Source organism: Scyliorhinus torazame, chromosome 8 (assembly GCF_047496885.1).
Source record: "Scyliorhinus torazame isolate Kashiwa2021f chromosome 8, sScyTor2.1, whole genome shotgun sequence".
NCBI lineage: Eukaryota > Metazoa > Chordata > Chondrichthyes > Carcharhiniformes > Scyliorhinidae > Scyliorhinus > Scyliorhinus torazame.
This window is the reverse complement of record NC_092714.1, coordinates 119462836-119481394: the sequence shown is the minus strand read 5'-3', so window position 1 is coordinate 119481394 and position 18559 is coordinate 119462836. Positions and strand designations below refer to the sequence as shown.

Genomic DNA, 18559 nt, shown 5'->3' with positions numbered 1-18559 from the left:
GCGCTGATAGCAAGAGTAGAGGATACTGAGTACTCGGCGATAGTCATTTCGGATCACGCCCTGCATTGGTGGACTTAGAGCTGGGGGAGGAAAGGGACCAGTGCCCGTTGTGGCATTTGGAGGTGGGGCTGTTGGCGGACGAGGAGGTGAGTGAGCGTGTCCGAGGAAGCATAGAGAGGTACCTGGAGGTCAACGATAACGGGGAGGTCCAAGTGGGGATGGTATGGGAGGCGCTGAAGGCGGTGGTTAGGGGAGAGCTGATCTCCATTGGGGCCCACAAGGAGAGGAGGGAGCAGAGGGAGAGGGAGAGGCTGGTGGGGAAGATGGTGAGGGTAGACAGGAGGTATGTGGAGGTGCCTGAGGAAGGGCTGTTGAGGAAGAGGCATAGCCTTCAGGCCGAATTCGACCTGGTGACCACCAGGAAGGTGGAGGTGCAGTGGAGGAAGGCCCAGGGGGCGATTTATGAGTATGGGGACAGGGAAGCCGGATGCTGGTGCATCAGCTTCGGAAGCGGGACGCAGCTAGGGAGATCGGGGGAGTTAAGGACAGGGGAGGGAGTGTGGTGCGGAGTGGGGATGGCATCAATGAGGTCTTCAGGGTCTTTTATGAGGAATTGTATCGGTCCGAGCCCCCACTGGAGGAGGGAGGGATGGGCCGCTTTCTGGAAAAAGGGTGGAGAGGAGCTTCAAGTATTTGGGGGTCCAGGTGGCCAGGAGCTGGGGGGTCCTGGTGGTCAGGAGCTGGGGGGCCCTGCATAGGCTTAATTTCACAAGGCTGGTGGAGCAAATGGAGGAGGAGTTCAAGAGGTGGGACGCGTTGCTGCTGTCCTTGGCGGGTAGGGTGCAGTCAGTCAAAATGACGGTGCTCCCAAGGTTTTTGTTCCTGTTCCAGTGCCTCCCCGTGTTTATCCAGAAGGCCTTTTTTAGGTGGGGCAACAGGAGCATAATGGGGTTTGTGTGGGCGCAAGGGACTCCGAGGGTGAGAAGGGTGTTCCTGGAGCGGAGTAGGGATGGGGGGGCTGGCGCTGCCTCTGTGGGTACTACTGGGCCGCCAATGCGACGATGGTGCGCAAGTGGGTGATGAAGGGGGAGGGGGCTGCATGGAAGAGGCTGGAGACGGCGTCCTGTGTGGGTACGAGTCTGGGGGCGCTGGCAACGGCGCCGCGGCCGCTCCCTCCAAGGAGGTATACCACGAGCCCGGTAGTGGCGGCTGCCCTCAAAATCTGGGGGCAGTGGAGGCAGCACAGGGGGGAAGTTGGGGCCTCGGTGTGGACCCCAATACGGGGGAACCACCGGTTCATCCCAGGGAGGACAGATGGGGGTTTTTTGGGGTGCCACAGGCCAGGGATACGAAGGTTGGGAGACCTGTTTTTGGACGGGAAGTTCGCGAGCCTGGGTGAGCTGGAGGAGAAGTACGGGCTCCCCCCGGGGAACACCTTCAGGTACTTCAGGTAAGGGCATTTGCCAGGCGGCAGGTGGTGGGATTCCCGCGACTACTGCCACGCACAGTACAGGACAAGGTGCTCTCGGGGGGGTGGGCGGGAGTGGGGAAGATCTCGGAAACTTACCAGGTGATGCAGGAGGAGGAGGCCTTGGTGGTGGAGGTGAAAGGTAAGTGGGAGGAGGAGTTGGGGGAGGAGATTGAGGAAGGGACGTGAGCAGATGCCCTAGGGAGGGTGAACTCTTCATCTTCGTGCGCGAGGCTCGGCCTCATACAGTTTAAGGTGCTGCACAGGGCACACATGACCGGGACAAGGATGAGCCAGCTCTTTGGGGGTGAGGACAGGTGTGTTAGGTGCTCAGGGAGCCCAGCAAACCACACCCATATGTTCTGGGCATGCCCAGCGCTGGAGGAATTTTGGAAGGGCGTAGCGAGGACGGTGTCGAGGGTGGTAGGATCTAGGGACAAACCGGGCTGGGGGCTCGCAATATTTGGGGTGGCAGAAGAGCCGGGAGTGCAGGCGGCGAAAGAGGCCAGTATTCTGGCCTTTGCGTCCCTGGTAGCCTGGAGGAGGATTCTTCTTTAGTGGAAGGACGCGAGGCCCCCAAGCGTGGAATCCTGGATCAACGATATGGCGGGGTTTATTACGTTGGAGAGGGTGAAATTCGCCTTGAGAGGTCGGTACAAGGGTTCTTCAGGCAGTGGCAACCGTTCTTAGACTTCCTGGCAGAACGGTAGACATTGGTCAATGGCAGCAGCAACCCGGGGCAGGGGGGGGGGTGGGGGGGGAGGCTTACTTTATTTATGTTTATTTACACTGGGGGATCTGAGGTGGTGTATATATTTGTTATGTTGGTTTTGTGTTAAGTTGGGGTGTTAATTTATTATTCATGTACAGGGGGAGGGGGGTATGGAGGGTTGTTTTTTGACTGTATTTTGTATTTAACCCTGTTGGGTTCCTTTTTCATTTTGTTATTGATATTCTGTGAAAACCTTAATAAAAATTATTTTTAAAAAAAGAAAAATATTCTGTGATGATAATCACTTTAGTTACATTTAGCCCCTCGAAGCTTCATATTAATTTTCTACCTTTTGACAATTCCATGCTAAACAGAAAGAGGTACACCAATATATTGAAGCCTCTATTACCATAATGACAATCCCTGAAAAGTATGTAGCAAAGAAAAATGTAACTGAAAGTGTGTTTCATAGGAGCAAATTTAAAAAATCAATAATTCTTTCGTCATTGGGCACAATTTGTGGCTTCCACCAGACCTCATATTGCTGTGTTCTATTCAGTGTAGGAAGAACAATGGGCGCGATTCTCCAAAAAGATTTCTAAGTGTGGTAGCGAGTGGGAACTGCCGCGAGCTTCCAGGCGCTCAGCCCAGAAAGGCTGGCAATGCTATTCAACTTGAATTTGGCCACTTAACGAAGCCCCATGGGATTCATGTGGCTAATGAGGACTCACCAGCCGATTTGCCTGGACCACACTCGCCAGCCCTCCCGCTATCAAGGTCAAGCAGCAATTGCACAGCCAACACCACTCAGCTCGCAGCCATGGTGCCGAGACAACTGGTCCTGCGATTCAAGGATGCAGACCTGGGGAGGCTCCTAGATGCAGTGATGCCAGGAGGGATGTCCTGTCCCCCTGAAGGACCCTGATGGTGAGCCACAGGACAACCAGTGCTGCCTGGGAAGAAGTGGCAACAGCTGTAAGCTCGGGCAGCATGACCAGGAGGACTGGCTTCCAGTGCCACAAGAAGGTCAACGAACTACACTGGGCAGCATGGGTGAGTTAACACTACCACACCGGACTCCCCTCCCCAACCTGGTACCTTGTCACCCCCCCAACGTAATCAGTCCTGCCCCACTCCCCCAACCCACCCTTCACACTCCCCTCCCTTCACCGCAACCCTCTCTTCACACCCACTCCCAGCACTGTGAACCACGCGTGAGGCTAACGATGCCCTCTCTGTGTCTCCGCAGGAGAAGCTCTCCCACAATTGCAGGGAGAGGGCCCATACTGGCGGAGGAGTGCCGGACATTAGAATCCTCACCCACCTTCAAGGAGTGGGCCCGAGAAGTGACGGGGGTGGCGATGATAGAGCGGTCACCAATGCGGAGGTCGGCGGACGTCACAGAGATGAGGATCCACGGGGCTCACCTGGAGGAACTATCACATGTGATTTGTTATTGCCTTACTGACTGACCCATCCCTCCCACTGACCACATGTCCATTCCCCCGCAGGTCCTCCAGCCGATGGCGGCGGCCCATCCGGGTGGCCCCACCACCCCCCTGCCTCCCATGAAACCACCTCGGAGAGCTCTGAGGATGCCATAGTCAATGTGTCACAGCTGTCATCCCCACCTTCCACCAGCGCAGATGCACACACCTCAGAGGGAAATGTTAGTGGACAGGATTCTGGGACATAATCTGGTGAGCACCAGCCAGTCCCTGATGCCCATCAGGTGGAGGAAGGAATCCCCAGGCGAGACAGTAGCCAGATGGCAACAGATTTCTGGTGCAACACGCCGTCAGGAAAACCCCGTTCTCCCAACGGCGGAGAATTCAGCCCAAGGTTTCTATCTCATATAATGATTTTCTGGCATTGATTGGACTGTTGTGTATTTCCTGCATTTTCTACTTTTATTTAATTTACAGCATTTGTAATTTTGCCCTTTTGAACCCACACTGCTTGAAGCAGACATGGGCGAGGTTCTCCGTCGGCCGGCGCCAAAATCGGTAAACGTGATTGGGTGGAGAATCAGTTCCGATGCCGAAATCACGGCGGGTGCCAGTTTCACGCCAAATCGAAATTCTCCGTCGCCTTGACAGCGGCGTCAATGTGTTCCAGAACGTACGTACAGTAAACATCCTTGGCATATCATTAGCGGGACTGATCCGGTATTCTCCGGGGCCTCCATGATTCTCCGTCTCCAATCGGTCGAATTCCCGATGGCGTGGTTCACTTGTGATTTTTAAAATCGTGAAACTGGCGTGGTGGCGGATGAGGGAGCGAGGAGGTAGCACCAGGAGAGGCGTGACAGCGGGCTGTCGGGCTGGACACTGGCCAGGTTGGCTTAGTGGGGTGGAGGCGAGGAACGGGCTGTATGGCCGGGGTGACTCCGCCCCAGTCCAGGCATGGATCGCCATTGCCGCAGCCTGCAAAGCAGCTATCTTTCTGTGCATCCCACTGATCCCCCAACTTGGCCCCTGGTTCTGCAGAGAGACACCGATTGTATGGGTGCTCCCATCCTACCACTCCTGCACCCCACCCTGCGCCATAAACCACCGAACCCCACCCTCTGCCATACCACCCCACCGGCCGGCATGGCATCATGCGGTCAACTCAAAGGCAACGCCCACAGTAGCTCCCAAGGGGGGTGCTAGATGTGGGCCAGAGAGCATACCGCTGGCAAGGGCAATGCCAGCCGAAGGTACCTCCGGCAGCAGGGACAGGTGCCAGGGTCAGAGTCCCCGTGGAGGTAAGCACACACGAAGCTAGGAAAGGGGGGGGGTATGCAGGGACAGACCCCGCAGTGTCAACTGGGTGCACCATGTAGCACATTGGACCTGGTTGGGCACGGGGCTATGCGCCATGCTAACATGTTGGTCTTTCACCCCTTGCAGACAATAGGTATTGGAATTCAACCAGCAATGGTGGCCTTCCTCCTAGTCGCTGCAGCCTTGGGGGATGACCTGTGGCTGTACGAGCTGGAGCTGCTCGAGGAGGAGGAATCTGCAGCAGCAGAGCCTGCAGCAGCGAACGTGCCCCAGAGGAACAGGAGGCAGCTGCCCAGGATGGAGAGCCAGTGGACTAACAGGCCGAGAAGGAGGAGGTGCAAAGGAGGCTACAAATATATAAAACGAAAATTGGTAGCTCAGATAAACGTTGATCTTTTAGAGAGAAGGGGATTTAATAATGGGAAATGAGGAAATGGCTGAGGCAGTGGAATACACAAATAACATGCCAATACTTGTTGGCAAGGAGGCTATGACAGGTGAGGACCTAGAAACAATTATTATCACTAAGGAGGTAGTGTTGGGCAAGCTAATGGGGCTAAAGGTACACAAGTCTCCTGGCCCGATGGAATGCATCCCAGGATACTAAAAGGGGTGGCGGAGGAAATAGCAAATGCGCTTGTGGTAATTTACCAAAATTCGCTGGACTCTGGGGCGGTCCCGGCAGATTGGAAAACAGCAAATGCGACTCCCCTGTTTTAAAAAAGGTGGTGCATATCCTGCACATCTGCGCCCAATACCCAGGCAGTGTGCACGGCGCCTTCATCCTGACTCACATTGGCGGTTCCCAACACTTTTGAGACACACCCATGGGTGAGAGGTTGGCTCTTGGGCAACAGGGGTTGTCCGATGCGGTCATGGCTGATGACGTCTATCCGGAGGTCACAGACCAATGCGGAGGTCCACTCTAGCGACACCCATGTTGTGACCAAGGACGTGATCGAGCGGTGCATCGGCACACTGAAGATGTGGTTTAGGTATCTGAACCTCTCTGGAGGGTCATTCCAGTATAGCGCTGAGAGATTCTTCCACATCTTGGTGGCCTGCTGCGTCCTCCATGGGTGGGGCCGGTTACCGGGGCAGTATGCGGTGGCTGACCTGGGGGCCCACTTCCAATGGCCGCACAATTGCGCCCCCACCCCCCTGTCCCCAGCCATCCCAGCCCAGCTCATCCCTCACATCCTTCTGACAGAACACTGAGGTAAGGTTGTAACGTTTGTGAACAGGTGTTTATTGTGAACAGGTGAGCATTTATCTACAGGTTTGTGCCCTAGGCCCTAACACTATCTTGTGTACTTCACCCGTGCCAGCTTCACTGGTGTCTAACTGTCTGCCGTTATGGCACCTGACGCTACATCTAGGTGGATCCCAGGCAGTACATTAGGGGTGTATACGGCCTACTGCGATATCCACCCTGTCATCCTAGTCTCCTTTGGCGGTGTCCTGTGGTGCAAACGGGCCTGGACAGGCCCAGCCATCTCTCAGGTGTCCTCGGTGGTATGGTGCCACCCTATTTTGCTCGCTGCCTTTTGGATGCGCCAGGGGGTTAGTCTGCAGTGTTCTAGCACCTTCCCTGCAGGGATCACCGGCATGGGCCCCATCACCTCCTCCTCTCCCAGAGTGCCCAATGGTCCTTGGGCTCTTCCTTGGGATGGGGGTGTGGCTTGTACGACCTCTGGGGTCTCCTCCGCCACCTGGCGCTCCCAGTCCTGGCGGCCCACTCTTATCTCAACCAGAGTCTTAATGCTCATGGCCATGGAACATGGGGACTGGGCCATCTCGCTCTGGGACTGTGTCACATCACTCAGTGACTATGCCAGGTCCCTCTGTGACCAGCTCAGGTCGACCAGCGCCAGGCCAATGCCCTTGATGCCTGCAGCCATGACCTATTGTGATTGGGCCAAGCTCTGAGGTGCCGTTGCAATGTCCAGGCGGCCCTGATACATGGCTGCCTGTGACAGAGCAGCCATGTCCTATGCCTCAGCCACCACCCGCACTCGTGCCCCAGGCCTTGGACATGCTGACCTATGGCTGATACCTTCGCCTTCAAGGCCTCCTCCACGGATGCTACCCGTGCAATATTGGCCTGGGTGGCACGCATAGTCGGCACCGCCTCCTGGCCCTGCAGGAAGTTGGACTCCTCCAACTGCACCTGCAGGCACTGGATGGTTGCTGATAAACCCTCATGTAGTCCCTGGCTCTGCGACTGCATCTCCAGCATCGGTGGGACCGCCGTTTCCAGAAGCCTGAGACCCATCTGGATGGCAGCTAGTCCCTTGGGTCGAGCCGCGCTCCAACAGTCAGCTCCCTTGGGGGTTCCTACTTTCACCTGATATACCGCTACATGTGTGTGGTGGCACCGGAGCGTGTCCCAGGAGCCTCTTCACTAAAGTACCCAACTGAAGTGAGTGACTCTGGGATGGTGGAGGCAGCTGTGATGGGAAGTCAGTGTCATCCCCGGACTGGTGCTCCGGGGTGTCACGAGCTGGCGTTTGGGGGCTCGCGTCGCTGTCCGGTGCTGACTCATCGCTGGACATGTCCTGGGGTTGTCGGCTAGGGTAGGGGACACCAGAAGGGCCTGCCTCACTGCCAATTGATGCTGCAAGACATGACGCGTGGTTGGATCATGGGCTGGGGTGGTGATGTGGGGAGGACCCACCGATCAAATCCATTACCAGCGACGGTGACAGGCCACAGCTCCAGCAGGCGCCCTCCAGTCTTCTCTCTCTCCCTCTGGTTGTGCGCTGCCTTCTCCTGGCAGGGTGGAAGCAGAAAATGTACAGTATTATGCAACTGGACGTGGCCAGCACAAGAGATGGTCAGCTGGCGGCCTTTGTGAACAGGGTAACAGTCATGTACGGATGCTGGCATATAGTGTGGGGTAGGGTGCGGGCAGGCAGCCGGCGGGTGAGGTTCGGTCACCCTCTAGGTGGGGTAGGTGTGGTCATGGGTGAGCGGGACAAGGGTTGGTGCCAGGGGCATGGTGCTGGCTACTCACCCTGGCTGCCCTGAGAAGGTTGTGTAGCTTCTTCTGGAACTGTTGGCCGGTCCTGGTGGTGGGGCCCATGGCACTCACGGCCTCTGCCACCTGCGCCCAGGCCTGGTGTGTGTCGATGGATGGCAGCCTCCTTCCCACCCCGGGAGCAGGGTTCCTGGCCTCTCCTCCATGGCATCCATCAGGGTCTTAAGCTCCGCATCTGCGAACCATGGTGCCGCTCTGCGTGCTGCCATCTTGTTGGCTGGGATGAGTGTGTGTGGGGAGTGGAGTGATTGGATGTGGCTGCAGCTTGTCAGCCTCTCGAGTGCTAATCCCGACCCCAGTGAATCCGGCACTGTTTCTCAATGGAATTGCTCTATTTTTACACGATGCCGAAGCTAGCCCATTAATAGATTCTGAATTGCTCGGGACTGGCGCCACTTCTATGGTCACAGAACGCCACCGATTCAGTCCCAGCGTCAGCGCTGAGCTTCTGTTACAAAGAATCCAGACCCAGATGTTTTAAACTTATCATTATGGTCGATGTTGAGAAGTCATACAATCCCTACAGTGCAGAAGGAGGCCATTCAGCCCATTGAGTCTGCATTGACCCTCTGAAAGAGCACTCTACTAGGCCCACTCCCCCAACCTATCCTCCTAACCCTGGTCATTGATCATGGCCAAACCATTTAACCTCCACATTATTGCACCCCAAGGGGCAATTTAGCATAGCCAATCCACCTAACCTGCACACCTTTGGACTATAGGAGGTAACCAGAGCACCTGGAGGAAACCCACACAGATATGAGGAGAGCATGCAAAGTCCACACAGCCAGTCACCCAAAGCTAGAATCGAACCCATGTCCCTGGTGCTGTGAGGGAGCAGCGCTAATTACTATGTCATCCCACTGCCCTTAAGTGCAATATTTTGTCAAAATGTTGACTTACCAAATACGTCTCCCCTGGGATGCAACTCCTCCGAGTCAATGTAGTTCTCAACCTCATCTTCAGTGCCTTCGTAGCGCACGTCAAATTCTTTCTCATCATGGCTCCCGATGTAAATACCATCCTCATAGTCAAATGGCTTTAGATGGCCCTGGGCTGGAGGGGTGGCTACAGGTCGAGGGATGGCATTCTTTAACACTTCACTGTTTCTTCCGTTATTTCTATTTGTCAGTATTTTCTTTATGGCTTCCCTGCTTCCTCCCAGAATCACAGGTCCTTCTTCGTAAGGAATTTCTGGAACAGCTGAGTGAAAGAAACCCTGTTACTTAATGTATATGTACAGCATCCTCATCTCTGTTACATTCTGCACACAAAAAAACCCATTGCTTTCTTTCTATGGACGCCGTTAACAGGGACCCAATTTGGTTTCCATTAATTCCTACTATATTTAATGCTTTTGTAATCATTTACTCTTTCTTATGTTCTCTCTCTTTGGTCCTTTTCAGATCCCATGTTATTTCCCAGCTAAGAGGGAAGAACGTTGGAGAATAATCATAGAGACAGTAATAAAATTGTCCTTTTTCCCCCTATTCTTTGGCCACTTGCAATTATTAGTTAAGAAAATATTGGCATGGGGGACAAAGCTATTTCATGAGCAGTCAAGATGAATTCAGTTGGTTAACAAACATTCCGACCGGGATTCCCCGATCCCAAGCCGGGTTGGAGAAGAATCTCTGGGGGGGGGGGGGGGGGGGGGCGAGAATCGCGCCACGCCGCTCCGGCGCCAGGCTGATGATTCTCCAGCGACCACAGGAATGGCACCAATTGCGCCCGCGGGGTCGCCGTCGCGCCGGCAATTCTCCGCACCTCGACGGGCTGAATGCCCGCCGAGTTCGGCCGTGTCCCGCCGGCATGGGTTACGTATGGTCCTACCCGGCGGGAACTCAGAGTTCTGGCTGCGGGGGCCGTCCTGGTGGGGGCGGGGTGATCCAACTCCGGGGAGGGAGCCTCCACGGTGGCCAGGCTCGTGCTTGGGGCCTACCGATCGGCGGGTGGGCTAATTCCGGTGGGGGCCTATGTTCCTTCGCACCGGGCCCCTGTAGGGCTCCGCCATATTGCCTGGGGGCTGGCGTGGAGACAGCAACCCATGTGCATGAGCGGACCCGCGCCGGCCGTGGTGCGCATACGTAGACCCGCGCCGGCCGTGGCGCGCCGGCTTTTGAGTGCCGGAGCAGCGGACACCACTCTGGCACCGTACTAGCCCCCTAGGAAGGGGTAAATGCCTGGGCCTGGAGGCCCGTTGATGCTTGCGTCGCTCGCGCCGGTTTTGAAGCCGGCATCAACACTTGGCCGAGATTTCAGAGAATCCCGGCCTCTGTCTCTTTGCAAATGGCTTGGTCAGCTTGGAGAATGAACCAGTGGTGGGAGTGTGAGGGCAGGCCTTTTTGACGTGAGAGGTCACGTGTCCAGGTACGTACCACCTAATTGGTAGAATGGCTGCTTCTTGGGCTCTTTCAGTGCAGCTCTGTACCGGCTCACTACAGGAATGGACAGTCTGGATGTAGCAATGATTTAAGATTGAGATGAGTAGAATTCTCTACCACAGAAGGCTGTGGAGGCAAAGTCATTAATATAATTAAGAAGGAAATAGATGGATTTCGACACCCCAAGGCATCAACGGGTATGAGGAGAGAGCCAGAGTATGATGTTGAGATAGAGGATCAGCCATGATCATATTGAATCGTGGAGCAGGCTCAACGGGCCGAATGGTCTACTCCTCTTATTTTCAATGTTTCTGTGTTCCTATGTCTATCTGCAAGACGTTGATACTCCTACATGCTCTCAGAGCAGAAGGCCAGTGAATGTGTGAGCAGTTCACAGTGCTCTCAAAAGATATGCAGGCAAAAGAAAAGTGGGATAATCTATTGATATACATTCCGCCAATGATGCCAGGTGAGCATATTAAACAATGCATGGCTGTGTTTCAGCAATTCGCATCTACATGTAAATTTGGCACACTACCTATTAAACTAATTTGTGATCAATTAATTGAAAAGACTTCAATTCCACAAATTCGGAAACATCTTCTCATGGAAATTTATCCTTGGTAAAAGTCACGACCTTGGTAGTCCAAATCAAATCTGCCATGTTAGATTCCAAGAAGTGACACAGAAATGCATCCTGAGCCTCAGGGTTGTAAAAAGAGTATGCCCAACCAACTCAAGTGCAAGGGTTACAGACAAAGAGCCCTGAGAAATCTCATCAACATCTTCCCCATAATGGTCAGATACTTCAAATTTTCAAAGTGTTAAAATCTTTTTTTTTCTTATGAATTTAGAGTGTCCAATTCATTTTTTCCAATTAAGAGGCAATTTAGCCTGGCCAATCCGCCTAGCCTGCACATCTTTGGGTTGTGGCGGCGGAACCCATGCAAATACGGGGAGAATGTGGAAACTTCACACGGATACAATATTAAAATCTTAACCTCACCGAGTCCATTCCCAATTAAACAACAAGAAAGGAAGAACATACAGCTCTCAATCCATCCTACATCCCAATGGCACAGATTAAGTTTTGCTTTCCAGAACAGATTTGGTTCCTGTTAGAATCCCTGTACACTGTGGTTGAATGTCTTCAAATAGTTGTTTCAACTGGTTTGTTTCAGCTTCCCTTTTGTCCTCAGACAAGTCTGCACTGCTTTAAATACTATTAATCTTTTTAAACAATCCTAGCGTGAGACCGAAAAACCTTACTTGTGGACTCAGTGTTAGCCAGATTAGAACTCAACTCAAAGTCTTTCTCAAAATGTCTGAATATCTTAGTTCCACCCAGCAATGACATCATCTCCCCAAGCTGGAAACAAATTAACTCCCAGCATGAAAACAAATTAACTCCCCTGGGAACTCCCTAGTCAAACAATAGAGCATTAGCCCAGGCTTTTACGATGGTCAATTTCACCTCTGGATCCCAAAAGATTTCTCGTCTTACAAAACAATATTATTTTTAAAAACATGACCACTGTAGTCAAATACAGTCTAAACCAGGCGTTTAACCCTTAAATTTCCAAATGTTGATATTCCAATATATCTAAAATCCTGCAGCCATCACAGGCACCCACTAACGGTACAACTCTGGTGGTCATCTACTGGCAAACTAGATTTGACATAGTCCCAGAGTCCCAAACGCTGCTTTTCCCTTTAACAGAGAGCTGACTGGTGGTGATTTAATATGAGGGTCACCATACCTCAGGAGAGGGGCAAGGTTAAAAAGGTGGGGCCTTTATGAATAACCTCAGCTGGTACAGGAATTGAACCCATGCTGTTGGCGTCACTCCACATTACAAACCAACCATCCAGCCAACTGAGCTAACAGACCCCCTCTGGGAAATAATGCATAGTGTGGGTGACATGCCAGAAGATTAATATCCTTCAGGTTTGCAGCATCATAATTACACACCTTTCCTCTGCTAATGTGATTCAGCAGATTGAGGAAGGAATTTTCTCAGGATACATTACAGGATTACAAAATCTGCAAAGTGGACAAGGTGGGATTTTTATCTGTAATGCCACTTTATACTTTGCTCAATGCCAGTTTATACTGTGTTTAATGCAAGCCACCATATTGGGAAATAAGTTAAAACATGTAGGAGAAGCAACTTCTTGGACGATCATAAGAGGCTGATTGGCACTGAAATTGCCTGTCAGCGCTCATTCAGTAGGTGTACCGCATTTTGGAGGATAGCACTTCACATAACACGCTCTCCTAACAGAAATCAGTTGATTGAGAGTAAACAAGTTGTCCTTGAGGACTTCCAGCGCTAACAAAGGCATATCACATTTTACTGGACATTTGAAGAGAATTTTTGAAACATGTCAGGAGTCTTTCTGAGACACATTGTCAAGACTTCATCAACATCCTATCAACACTTCTTGCAGACAGTCTCTGCTAGAAAATGGAAGTGTCTGGACATCAAAGAGCCTGCCTACATTTACTTGGTTTGTAGATCAAGCAGTCTAGGTGAGGTAGAACCATAGAAAAGTGCAGAAAGAGGCCATTCAACCCATTGTGTCCGTGCCGGCCAGAAAAGAAAAATAAGCAACTAGCTGTTCAGTTTAATCCCATTTTACAGCACCTGGTCCAAAGTCTTGCAGGTTACAGCATTTTAGACACAGATGCAGGTAACTTTAAAAGAATTAAGCATTTTATCCGCAACCACCAACCTAGGCATCAGAACTCATGCAAGGCCTTCATGTAAACATTGGAACAGGAGCAACTCATTTGCTCCCTTGAGCCTGCTCCGGCTGATCTGTATCTCAACTCTATTTATCAGTTTTTGATCCATCTCTCTCAATACTCTGATCTAACAAAAATCTCAGTCTCAGTCTTGAAGATGTAATTGGCCCAGTATCCACTGATTTTTGGGTGCAAGTGAGCTAGATTTCCACTACCCGTTGTGATCACAAGTGTCTCCTGATTTTGCTCCTGTTCCAATGTTTACATGAAGGCCTTGCATGCCTAGGTTGGTGGTTGCGGATAAAACGCTCAATTCTTTTAAAGTGTCGAACTCAGATATAATCAATCGTTACTTTAATAAATGAATTTGCTTAAGTTGAAGACTCGTGGTTTCTTCAGGATCACACCACCAGACCATCTGCACCAACAACAACCAGTAATGATACATATTACTAGACTCAGTAATATAACAAATGTGAAACCACATACAAGTCGGGACTACCGTGTTTGCGTAAAATTCAGTGAGATAACATTGGGTTGTGACAGCACCACCTCCACCCCCCCCGACCTTTGTGCATGTTTTCAGAATTCAAAAACCCAGCCCCTTCACTCCTTTGATCCCCTCTCTTGAGTACCTGATTCCTTCCTTTTTTCAAGTCCCCCACTGACCGGAGTCTGTGATCCGTTGCTCTCTTCATTGTTGGACTGCGTGCAGCCCTTGAAGTGCCCACTACTGAGTTCTGGCACTGCTGAGACTGCTAGAGCTGTTGGACAATCTGATTGGCTAAGGGGCCAAAATCCCACTCTCTGCCTGATTTGGCCGCCCGCAGCATGATTTCACCATTTTCAAAGCGAGACAGCTTTCTTTTTTCTCTAAGTTAGTTGGTTTGCAGACAACTTTTCTGACTGGGGTGGAGGATGAGCAATCATCACTCCCACCTCCTGTAAAATCCAGCCCCCTTAGTATTTGGCTGCAGGTGGAGAAAGATTGGCTATATGTGACAATGGCATATGTAGAGGGAGCTTGAGAGATTGCAATTTATTCATTGATTTCTCACCATTGAGGATCTCATCATCAGCACTGCCTTGTTCTCCTTCCAAGGTTCCTTGCAGGAAAGGTTTAACTATGAAAGAAAGATTTGTTTGTTAACTTCTTACAGGTAATTGTTTGTTGTATCTCAGTATAAGAAACAGGGGAGGACAAACTTACTAGTAAACTGAAACTGAAAAGTGTATGCAAACACACTTTGGCTCATTAAGATGGTTGAAAATCTGTCCAACAGGCTGCACCACTGATGGAGGTTCAGAAGCAACCATTGTTTCATCATAAAATTGCAGCCAATGCTCCTAAAGAACTAAATAATGATTTGGCACAAAAATCTCCAAGGTTATTTTGCCCGCATTCAAAATCATTTACCTCTATGAGACATTCATAATTACACTATTTTGGTCTTAAGTGCCAATTCAACTCAGTTGTAAAATACATTTTGTTTTACTACCTACTTCGACCGATAATGCTCCTAATGCCTTGATTTCCCCTGCTATCACATCTATGTTTCAGGAGCAAGAGCCAGAGCAGAGTGCCTTGGATATCTTGAGAAATATAAGCAAACACCAGTCGCCCAATGAATGTTCAATGGACAGTGGTGCGCTCTGTATCCAGGAGAACGGGATTTTGCTTCTGGATGATTATTATTTCTTGATACAATCACATCACTGAGTAAAATGTCACTCTGCCTGACTGAGAGTTATTAAAAATGATTAACCACATTCTCAGCTGAAACTCCCTTAAATTATGCCATCAAGCTGTAAGATATTAATCCACCTGAATTAAGAAGTATAAATCAAACATATTAAGCACACTAGGATCTTCTTTCATCCCCCAAAATTATTTCAACATCGAGGTTTTGCTTAATTCTTGACTGGTGCAAGTTAAAAGTCACGCAGCTGTGTCAACATCATTATTGTTGAAAGCACCTCAAGTATGAAAAGCTTTATCTAGGTTTGTTGGCATGACCCATAAAGCATCTTGCGCATTATAATCTTAAAAACTCAATAGAAAATGAGCATAATTTTATTGCAGAGAAAGCTGTTTAACCAAAGCTAGGTCTAATCTATAAACAGTTCACAGTTAAATCCTTGCTAACCATCACCACTTATATACATAATTAAATTCACTGGTTGGAACTCTGTGAAATGAATGCATATATTAAAAATAAACAGTTTCTTGTAGTATATTGTTAACTCGTTTGTTGCTGATGACTTATTTATTTTTCTCATTTAGATAATATTAAGGGATCTGTGTAAAGATGGTGCAGATGGGAGCACATGATCTCATGTTGACACTGTGCAGCATGTGGTTTGGCCTAACTCTGACCTCAGATGTGGTTCTGTCAGTCATGCCAATGTACAACCCACACTGTCAGTCTTAGGGCACACATTCCAGTCATGTCCGTCAGGAAAGAGATTTTGGTGAACACAAGGATCATAACTGGTTTCACAATCCCTGCTGTCATAAGCTGCTCAAAATGCTGTGTTGTCTGCAATCTGCCTAAAAGGTACAAACTCACAATGACAGGATGTATACTCCAATCATAGTGCAACTTGACTCTGTTATTAAAGAATGGAGAAGAATGTGCCGGATATATGCCAAATTGAACTAGTAATAAATGGTTGTACCTGGACCTGAGAACAAGGGCAATTACAACCTGCATTTATATATCCCCTTTAACACAGAAAACATTCAGAGTGATACAATCAAAAACGGTGTTATTAGGAGGGATGATGAACAGTTGAATCCTCATCTGAATTTTAAGATGGGGCTTAAACAGCAAGTAAGTGGTGGAGAGGCTGAGAATTTTAGACTCTTCCAGTACCCCAGGCCCCTCCAGTAGCCCAGACCCTTCCAGTACCACAGGCCCCTCTAGTATACCATACCCTCTCAGTACCCCAGGCCCTTCCAGTAGCCCAGACCCTTCCAGTATCCCAGGCCCCTCCAGTATACCAGACCTTTCAAGTACCCCAGGCCCCTCCAGTATCTTAGACTCTTCCAGTATCCCAAACCCTCCAGTAGCCCAAGCTCATCCAGCACCCCAGGTCCTCCAGTAGCCCAGACCCTTCCAGTAGCCCAGGCCTTGAAAGGTTGAATCTGAAGCTGCACTAATTAACCATTACTAACATAAGCACCAATGAAAGTCCTACATGTTTTTTAAGTCACTTGCATTTATTGGCCAACATGTTCTCTCATTTTGGCCTCAAATCATGTACAAGAAAATATGAACCATTTTTAAAAAAAATGTTGCCTTCATGTCCTCATGGATGTTTCTATGTTATTTATGAGTGTTATGTGACTTTACTTGGAACAGATATCTCCAGCTATAAAGATGATAATTGTAATTATTAAAAACTTTCATATTAAGGTGTCAATTTTCCTACTGCACATTGCATTACAAGTTTGATCTGTAACTTTGGGATAAGGATTAGCTCTAAGGGCTGGGTCAGTCGGGCTGGGGTGCGAAGCGGAGCACGTGCCGCGGCTGGATGAGGAGCCGTCCTCCGGGGCGTTGCCGACTCTGGACGCGCGCCGGGCCCTCCCTGTGGATCGCCCCAGCTTCAGTGCTCGTCGGCTTCCTCGGCAGACGAGTGGCCTCGGCCGGCGCCTAGGATTAGGCTATTGAGTTGGATGATCTGCCATGGTCGTGATGAATGGCGGAGCAGGCTCGAAGGGCCAAAAGGCCTCCTCCTGCTCCTATATTCTATGTACCTATGTATTACTAGGTGGGAAAATCACAGGAAGTGTGGCTGATCTGCATTCCCAGCAGCTGATGCTCCTTAGTGAGAGCGTGCATTTAGAAAATCAACTTTGATACAATAATTGTTAAGACTTACCAGAGCAGTGAAAGCCATTGCCTCTGAATCCCTGCTTACATTTACATTTATAGGATCCTTGTGTGTTGTGGCAGTCTGCATTCGCACTACACGAGTGTGTATTTTTAACAGCACATTCATTGATATCTGTCAAACAACATAAATGTCAATGGACCTGTGTAAAGTAAGTACGTTTCAGTTTGTTTGGTAGGAATATTGTATAGCTGAGCCACAGAGGCTGGAATATTCCAGCATTTATTCCCAGTCTGTGCTGAGTTTGTTGATGTCAGCCAGGATGGCAGTAGGGGATCAAATGTTGGTTGCAACACCTCAGGGGTAAGAGGCAAAATAATAGCCTGGGTTGTTGCTCTTGATCACTAACCGATACGCATGGGTATACATCATCAATAATAGGATTGGGAGTGTCTGTGGGGGTCCCCAAGAATGGCGCACGTGGGCAGCCTTAACTTACAAAAAAAAACATAGTTGTGTGAGCTAATAAAGGGCATGCATGGAACTGTATCCCAGATTGAGACAATGATTTTATAAGGCCACAAAGGAGTCCACACTGAGTAGTTCAAAGAAACTTAGTTTATTTACAATAACTATTGTATACATCACATGGTAAATCCCTACTGAGTCTGCCTTACCGCTGCCAAATAGGTCGGCTTTATATAACCATACACCTATACATTATTTAGAGGTCCCCAGCCCCCTTAACGGGGTGCAAGTTACACGGGGAAGTTAATTGCTCCCGTCCAGTAAGTTGCTCGCGGGTTACCACAGACGCCCTCTAGGGTGGCCTGGTGGCGTAGTGGTCAGCACTGCTGCCTCACAGCACTGAGGACCCGGGTTCGATCCTGGCCCTGGGTCACTATCCATGTGTGCAGTTTGCACATTCTCCCTGTGTCTGCATGGGTCTCACTGTCATAAACGTGCAGGGTAGGTGAAATGGCCACACTAAATTGCCCCTTATTGGAAATTTTAAAAAAAACTCGTCTGGAGAGGAGAAGGTGTGAGCAGGAGTTGTCAAAATCTGCTTTGTAATTGTTGTGATTTATTGTCAGCTGACTGCTGAGAAATTGTCATATAGATTTAACCTACCTATACATCTGTATTTGCCTTCGATGTATTTCAGTTCATAACCAGCTTGGCACTTGCAGAAGTAACTGCCAAAGGTGTTCACACATCTCCGCAGAGGAGGGCATAGTGGTTTGGCAGTTGTGCATTCATCAATATCTAGAAGGGCAAACAGTAAAAAGGATAGATATACTTACATTCTTTATCAGTTAGTAGCCTAATATCAAAATATGACATTTACTGCAGATATTTAATTAAATATTGGATGGTGAGGAAAATGTTGAGGAGCTTCATTTTGAATTAACTTGCTATTTAGAATTGCTTCACAGGTGAGAGTTGGTATTGTAGGTGGGTATGGGTGAGATTCGTCTTTGGCGATTGAACAGAGTGTAAATGGATGTTGAGGTGCTATTGCCTGTTCAATGTGAATTTTACTCTCACGGTCTCGAAGGAACATTTTGAGGCAATGTTTTGCAAGAAATTTTAATGAA

At 49.6% G+C, this 18559-nt stretch overlaps 1 protein-coding gene across 2 annotated transcripts in view; it reads right to left on the bottom strand.

Moving 5' to 3' along the window:
• egfl6 (EGF-like-domain, multiple 6) overlaps positions 1-18559 on the bottom strand; it is a 123282-nt gene that overhangs the window by 47888 nt on the left and 56835 nt on the right. For both annotated transcript variants that reach the window (XM_072514091.1, XM_072514092.1), the window contains 4 exons: positions 18093-18227; positions 17010-17135; positions 14180-14245; positions 8892-9191 (listed from right to left, as the gene is read on the bottom strand). In XM_072514091.1, the coding sequence (XP_072370192.1) occupies positions 8892-9191; positions 14180-14245; positions 17010-17135; positions 18093-18227 (627 nt within the window). The remainder of the gene's footprint in view (positions 1-8891; positions 9192-14179; positions 14246-17009; positions 17136-18092; positions 18228-18559) is intronic.